At 37.8% G+C, this 8,263-nt stretch overlaps 1 protein-coding gene across 8 annotated transcripts in view; it reads left to right on the top strand.

Moving 5' to 3' along the window:
* Erich1 (glutamate rich 1) overlaps positions 1–8,263 on the top strand; it is a 176,028-nt gene that overhangs the window by 80,714 nt on the left and 87,051 nt on the right. Inside the window, exon 6 of one of the 8 annotated variants that reach the window (XM_029562218.1) lies at positions 5,147–5,303. The exons of 6 other annotated variants lie outside the window; for them this stretch is intronic. In XM_029562218.1, the coding sequence (XP_029418078.1) occupies positions 5,147–5,211 (65 nt within the window). In that variant the 3' untranslated portion in view covers positions 5,212–5,303. Of the gene's footprint in view, positions 1–2,517; positions 2,894–5,146; positions 5,304–8,263 lie in introns of those variants that run through there. One more of the 8 variants, XM_008830453.3, reaches the window with a different exon arrangement.

Here is an 8,263-nt window from a genome sequence, read left to right as displayed (position 1 = left end):
TGTCTCAGTGGTTAAGAACACTGGCTGTTCTTCCAGAAGACCTGGGTTCGAATCCCAGCACCCATGTGCAGCTATCAACTGTCTATAACTCCAGTTCTAGGGGATCTGACAGCCGCTTCTGTCCTCTGTGAGCATTGCACGACACAGGTACACTTACCTACATGCAGGCAATACATGCATACACATAAAATAAAAATAATAAATAAAAATTTTAAAAAATAATAACTATAAAAGTTGGATTTATTGAATTAAATGAATATAAACTTTTTATGAGACTAAATTTAAATTTTTGAATTTAAGTTTCTAAACTGTTATGTATTTCTGGTACTTTAGAACTTCATGTGTGTGTCCTGAAATGGGTTTAGAGTATAGGCGACTGCTAGAAGCCAGAATCTGTATTGTGAAAGTCACTGGTTCTGCCTTAAGATTACTGGCAGTGGGACTGGAGAGATGGCTCAGCAGTTAAGAGCACTGGCTGCTCTTACAGAGGACCCAGGTTCAATTCCCATCACCCACATGATGGCTAACAACCATCTGGTACTCCATTTCCAGGAGCTCTGACACCCTTCTCTGACCTCCATGAACATTGTACAACACAGGTGCACCTACCTACATATAAGTAATACACTCATACATATAAAAAAATGAAAATAATAAATATTTTTTAAAAAAGATTACAGGACAAGTTTTATTTACAAACTCATTTACCATAAGCAGTTAATGAAACTAAAACTTATACATGAACCTCTTTCTATAAAACCAATTCCCTCTGAGCACAGACTAGGATATGCACTTAAATGGAGATCTTTTTTAAAGGTTAAAAGTCATTCAGTTTTATGTCTTACAGGGCTTATACTGAGTTCAATATTGTATAACTTTATTAACTCAACTGTGAACCTAGAAACTTACAGCCATCCATGAAAGAGATGGACTCTTGCTCTGGAGTGTGTTACTGAATATGTTAAAGCTGTAATGAAATGCGTCTAATCATGTAGTTATTAAACATTAAAAAAATTAAAAAATTTTAAAAAATAATCTCAAAAAAAAAGAAAGAAAGAAAATGTTCTGATTGAATTGTGGAATTGTGGTCATAGTCCCAACAAATGTGCGCGATATTAGTGAATTACACTCTTAGAATGGAGATCACAGTACGTAAACGATACCTCAGTTGGCCTGCGCTTTCACCTGTCCTTATTCCTGTCGTTTTACTGGGTTAGCCATTTTAATGCTAATATTTTTTTTTCAATTAAAACCTCATTCTGATGACTAAAAAAAAAGTGCTTCTACATGTTAAGCTACTTGTGAAATAAAATTTTATAAATGATGAAACTTTTTTCTCAAATATTAGGTTTATCTATGAGATTTGGCCTATATAATGCTTTGGCCATTAGGTTTTTTTCTTCACAAAACTAGCTTATGAAATAGAGCAGCTGTGTCTATCCGTCATCTCTAAGGACTGAACTTAAAAGCGGATACAGTGTTTTCTGCCTGTCACAGCTCCTTTCTCTCTCCACTGGCTCAGTAATTCTTTTCCTAAGTCATAGAAGCTTAACTGAACCAGGCCCAAGACACCTTTCAAAAGTTCGTTGCTTTCTCAACTTAGGACCACACAGGTGTACTACTACATTGTTGCCACAGACCCATTTGAGAGTCAGGGCTGCCATTTGCTGAGCTGACTGCTGTCACTCTCAGGCACTAAGGAGTGAAGTAGGCATTTCTGCATTCAGCTCTCCCTTTATCCACCGTGTGGAAGTTCACTTTCATCATCCTTACAGACGAAAAGTTTACAGAGGTCTGACACCTTGTCCGTGGGCAGAAGAGTGTTGGGAGGCTCTCAGAGGGCTTCTGTGGAATGAAGGGAAAGTCGGACCCTTTTCCTCAGCACCAGGGCTCCAGGATACTGCCTGGGTTGAAAGTAACATACCCATAGCAGCAGCAGTGAACAGATCCAAGACAGCCCTAGGGTCTGAGGGAACTTGTGGAGGGGCCCCTCTGCTCTGCCCACTGCCTCCAACCGTAGGGTTGGCCTGTATTCTCCATAGCTAAACTAGCAGGAGTGTTTAGCTGCGATCTATAGATTGCGATTACATGTAGCCCAGGTGACTATAAAGCTTGACGTTTGAGGAAAAGCTTGACTCAGGCTACAGTTCTCTCAGGTAGGAACTGAAAGCTGGCAGGTGGTATTGGATGCACAGATGCACACATTGTCTCCCTGGCAGTTTGTTCTGGATGCCCTAGCACAGCACTGCTTTGTGAAAGCCAAAGGCTAAGCAACTCCTTAGTGTTTCCCACTTAGAATTCTACTTCCGTCTTTGACATAAACTTCTATTTCCTTTCCATTTCAGTTTGTATTGAGTCACTTTCAGCAGCATTTTTATATCAAGATTGCATTTTATTAGAATATTTGAGGGTTTTCTCTGGGCCCAAGAGCTAAAATCTATGACATAATTTATTATTTATCTTTGTCTTTGTTTTATTTTATTTTTTGTTTGCTTTGTTTTTGTTTTTGCCTTCCAGAGCATGCCAAAGTAATCTTAGCTTTCTTTAACTATTGGATCACACATATCCTTCCTGAGAAAAACAGTGAGTAAAATCAGTGTCTCATGAAGAAGAGCTAATATGGAACAAGAAGACATAAGATACAGATGTGGCATAGCCTGAGAGTTCATACTCAAAGATTCACTTTCTTTGGGACTTTGAAGATATTTCTACCTTATTATTTATTCTTATGTTTATGTATCATCTGAGACTTTAAATGAGAAACTGAGATAAAATAGAAAACTTTCACTTCCTATAAACTACTATAAGCTAACTATTGTTACACCTGTCTTAAATTAATTACTACATAAAACTTGTTTTTCTGGTGCCTGTAACAATAAAAAATTGACATTAAGTAAACTGTATAGTTGAAATTATTATGTATTTTGATAAAAAAAATCACAAATCACCTTGCGTCTAAAGATCTTTAAGAATGCTTTATTGGTGCAGTAAGTACTAGTGCTTGCTAGTACCGACGACCAGAGTTTTAATCCTGGAACCCAAGTAAAAGCTGATGTCATAGTACATATCTAGCACTCCTATAGTAAGATGGGAGGCAGAGACAGGAGAATTGCCTAGATGGTCAGAGGCCAGCTTGTCTGAAGTTTCGTGCAGCACCAGAAACAAGAGAGACTGCATAACGGGGAAGGCAAGAACCAACTACTGAAAGTTGTTCTCTGACCACACGTACACTGACATGCATGTACCCACACTCATGTGCATACATACACACTCATGCATACACAAACACAGTAATTTTTTTAAATTCTCTATGGGTATCACAAAGTTCCAAAGGGGTATTTAAACCAAAATGTTTAAACAGTTCCATTATAGCCTAATTTATTCTTATTTTCCCTCTCTTACAGTCATTAGAGTTTCAAGAGCCTGTTATTTTTGTTGGGTTTTTTTGTTTGTTTTTTTGTCATAGGAGCAGTCACCAATTTTTAATATTGCTGAGTTTTAAAAATATCAGACACTTGATATAACATTTTAGTAAGCATTATCTCTATCTACAAAAATAATAGTTTTATTGTGATAAAATATGCATAACAAAATTCCTCGTCTTAGTCATTTTGGAGTGAGTGAGTCCTCACCAGGGTACAACTCTCACCATTCCTGGTTCTTCTGTGCTAAAGAGCACTGCATTGAGTGTGCATACATCACATTTTATATGTTCAGACACTTAAGTTTTCTCTACCTTCTGCCTGTTCTGAATAGTTCTGCCAAGAGCATGAATGGACAAGATTGTGTATGGACATTGCTCTTCATTCCTCTTGGTAAAAGAATTGCTGATTAGATGGTAACTGTGTTCATACTTTTGAGGAAATGTCAGACCATTTTCTACTGGAACAGCATCATTTTGTTTCATCAAACGTATACAAGGTGCCAATTTCTTCTCACCTCCCCAACACTTGTAATTTTCCATTTTCTTGATAATAGCTATCCTAGTGTGTGTGACGTGGTCTCATGGTGTTTCTTGTTTCTGTTTGCTTTCATTTCCTAGTGACTAATGATGTTGAGCATCATTGCACATGACAGTGGCTGTCTGTATCTCTTTGGAGAAGTGTCTCCTCCAGTTATTGCCCATTTTTGAATTGGGCTGTTTGGCTTTTAATGTCATATTACATGAGTTCTTTGTGTATTATGGATATTAATCCTTTATCACATATATCATTTGGGAATATTTTCTCCAATTTCCAAAGCTTTCCTCTTCACTCTCCTGGTAGTCTTCTTTGATCCATTAAAGTTTTCATTTCTAATGAAACCCAACTTGTCTAGTTTCCCCTTTATTCCCTGTACTTCTGCTGTCATATATGAGAACTCAGAGCCAATCCAATGTCATAAAAACGTTTATCTTGTATTTTCTTGTAAGAGTTTTAGATTTTAACTTACATGTTTAAATCTTTGATCCATCCTGAATTAATTTTTATATATGGTATTATGTAAGGCTCCATTTTATTCTTTTACATGTGAATGTCTACTTTTTAAATATTTTATTGTATTTTTTATTTTATGTGTATGAGCATATTGCCTGCGTGTGTGTAAGTGCACCTGTGTTATGTGATGCCATGGAGATCAATAGAGGGTATCAGATTACCTGGAACTGGAGTTAGGGACAGTTATTAGCTGTCATGTAGGTGCTGGGAACTGAACCCTGGTTCTTTGCAAGAGCAGCCAATGCACTTAACTGCTGAGCCATCTCTCCAGCCCCATGAATGTCTACTTTCCAAGGACTATGAAGAGACTGTCCCTTTCCCCAGAGAATGGTCTTGGCACTCTTGTCATAAACTTATATGTTAGGCTTACTCTGACTTTCTCCATTGCAGTGGTACAATATGTCTATCTTTATGCCAGTTTCACACTGTTTTGATGACTGTAGGTGTCTAGTAAGTTCTTAAGTCAGTAATGTAAACCCCCAATTTGTTCTTTTTTCAGATTTTTTTTTTTTTTTTTTTTTGCTGTTCAGCATACTGTGAAATTCCATGTGAATTTAGTCTAGGCTTTTTCTATTGATACAAAAGATACATTTTTGGTTTCTTGGTTTTGGATTTTGAGATATGGTGTCTTCTCAGGAGTGAATCTGGGTAAATCCTTTTAATCTTTTCAGACCATTGTCAGGATCTGCTCCATGCATACTTAAGAAGTGGCAGAACATTTGTGCTCTTCCACTGATGAGGATGGACACATCTTACAGAAATAGCCTGAGCACTGTGTGGCTTCACAGGAATGACTGCAGTGGCTTCAGCAGTCCACCCACCTAGCAGGTCAGTACACAGAGCCAGTTTGTAGGAGAGGAAAGGAAGGGAAGCCCACCTTTTATATCACCCCCAAATCCCCAGATACATCCCTTCACTTAAGGTTGAGTATCTCACTGATACTTATTCTCTGCATCTGACAAGTTCTGGGACTGTAATAGTCTCCATCTGTTGCAAAAAGAAGCTTCTTCGATGAAGGATGAAAGGTACACTTGTCTGTAAATATGAGGATGCATATTTAAAATAAAGTAAGAAATTACATTAGTCTAGGGATGTGGCAAAAGTAGGGTTTTTTTCTAGAATCTATGACCTCTGCAGCCACGTGTATTTGGCTATGTTTACAGTACTACACAGGAATTCCTTCCCATTGAATGGGTCTTAATTCTAACTAGGCATCTGTTGATTACACCCAAGATAAAAGTTCCACTGCTGCACCAATTGCAAGATGTTCCTGAACCAGTCATTGCTGTTTGTTACGCTTTACAGCTGGGTAGGACCATTGATTGTTTTTTTTTCCCCCTGGCAGCTTGTATAGTATGGTCTAAGACCATGAGAGCTAGCCTGAGGTGAGGTGGCATCCAGGTTAGTTGCAGTTGTTGCTCCAAGTCCTTTGTCCAAAATGTGGCCTGTTTTTCAGCAATAAGGTCTTACCTTCAAATTCTGGAAATCAGTGAAGGGCTGTGGCAATAGCCTGTGTCATTTTGGGAGCCTCTTGGGCTACCCTGACCAGCAACTTGAAGGGAGGTTTCTCTGCTGCCTAGTACTGTATTTTTGTTATATTGTCTTCAGCTGTACACATGCACTAATAATATTTATTGTATTCATATTTTTCAGTAGGACTTTGAACTGATGATACATTTCCCTCTGATTTTTCATACCAGCTAAGCTTTATTTATCTCTCCTCACTGTCTCCCTGTATAACCCTCCCTACTCCCTCCCCAGTTAAAGTACCCCCACTTTTCCCCATTTTCCCCTTAATAATATCTGTCTCCTACTCTCCCCCCTCTCAAACTTCTTCTTTACCCATGGTTCGTTTCCATTTTCCTAGCTTCTGTGGTTACATCAGGATATATACTCATACCTAGGGATTTGAGGCTAAGACCCACAAATGAGAGAACATATGTTGCTTTTCTGAGTCTGTTACTTCATTTAGTAATACAGTTCCTAGTAGTATCCATTTACCTGCAAATTTCATGATTCCATTTTTCTTTACTACCAAGTAGAACTCTACTGTATAAATGTACTACATTTTCATTATCTATTCATCAGTTCAGAAATATTTAGGTTGTTTCCATTTCTTAGCTATTGTGAAAAGAGCAGCAATAAACATGGCTGTGCAAGTATCTCTGCAGTAGGGTGAGTGTATTGGGTACATGCCAAGGAGTGGTATGACCAGATCATATAGTAGATTTATTTTTAGTTTTTTAAGAGTTTTCCATACTGATTTCCACAGTGATTGCACCAGTTTGTTGATTGTTGACCTTAATTTCTGAGCATCTGATGTCTGATTTAGAAAGTCCTTTTCTTCACCTATATCTTTTGTGTTCTGCCTATGTGTTCTTACAGTTTCAGCATTTCAGGTTTCACATTCAGGTCCGTGATTCATTTGGACTTGAGTTTTGTGCAAGGATGTAGGTGTGGATATAAGTGCATTCTTCTACACATGGAGATCCAATTTTGCCAGCACCATTTGTTGGCACCCCTGTCAACTATCAGGTGGCTGTAATTAGGTGCATTCATGTTTGGGTCTTCTGTTTTGTTCCATTGATCTCCAAGTCTATTTTTGTGCTAATGCCATGCTGTTGTTATGATTATGTCTGTGTAATATAGTTTGAGGTCTAGTACGGTAATCCTCCTGGCATTGTTCTTTGTGCTCAGGGTTGTTTTGGCTATCCAGGGTATTGTGGTATATTTGGGACTCTATTTTCAGTTGACGTAAATGTGTTACCTGCCAATTTTCAAACAGTATACGTAGAACTTCAGTCTGGCATTCAACTTAAAGGAGGAACAAAAAGTGTTTTGGGGTTTTTTTTTTTGTTTTTTTTGATACAGGGTCTCACTCTGCAGCCTTGGCTGACCTGGGACTCAGTATATAGAACAGATTAAACTCAAACTCACAGAAATCTGCCTGCCTCTGCCTCCCAAGTGCTGGGATTAAAGATGTGTGCCACCACACCTAACAAAGAAAATTTTTATCATGTCTTTTTATTAGCCTTTTGTAGGTCCTGTTTCACAGAGACAAATATCCCTCACTTCACAATCACACCTTATTTATGGTAGCACCTACATAAGTGAGCAAATATTTTCAAGAGTAGAGCACATTAAGAGCAAGATTAGAACCAAAATATCTGATTAGAAACTTAACAATTCGCTGAGAATTGCTACTATCAAACCAGATCCTGATGTATTAGGCTATCAATGCAAAGTCAGATAGCCTAGTAGTCTTGTGTTACCCTCTTTTACTTTTATAATAAGAAAATCAATGAGGTTTTATAATACTTAAGTTAAAACTTTGAACCTACTTGATGATTTTAAAAGACTTTCAGTATAGGGTGGTACACAATCAGGGTTATTATGTGAGGACATTTTTCTTATCTGTGGTGGTAGATATCATGAAAATTATATACAGACCTTTTTGTGTGCATCAGTTTTTGTTAGTATTTTGTGTATTTTATGTGTGGCCCAAGACACATCTTTATCCAGTGAACACCCCTGATTTATATCATTTTGTCCAAAAAATTAATGGAGTGTTGATGGGAGGAGGTTCTAATTTGTGAGCCCTTCACTTGATTTCAGACTTTCTTTAGACTCAGCTTCATAAAGTTTGGTTTTACTTTGTGACACTTCTGCTTCCAGTCTCCTGATCGTAAATACATGAAAGTGGAAAGGGTGAGTAGAAAGGAAAGAGACCACAGGGATGGTTATAGGAGGGTGAATATGACCAGAGTACACTGTATGCAGGGATGCAA

The sequence above is a fragment of the Nannospalax galili genome, unplaced genomic scaffold (assembly GCF_000622305.1).
Source record: "Nannospalax galili isolate Female #2095 unplaced genomic scaffold, S.galili_v1.0 scaffold134, whole genome shotgun sequence".
NCBI classification, from domain to species: Eukaryota; Metazoa; Chordata; class Mammalia; order Rodentia; family Spalacidae; genus Nannospalax; species Nannospalax galili.
Note: the sequence above shows the minus strand (reverse complement) of the source record. Positions and strands in the feature narration are given on the sequence as shown.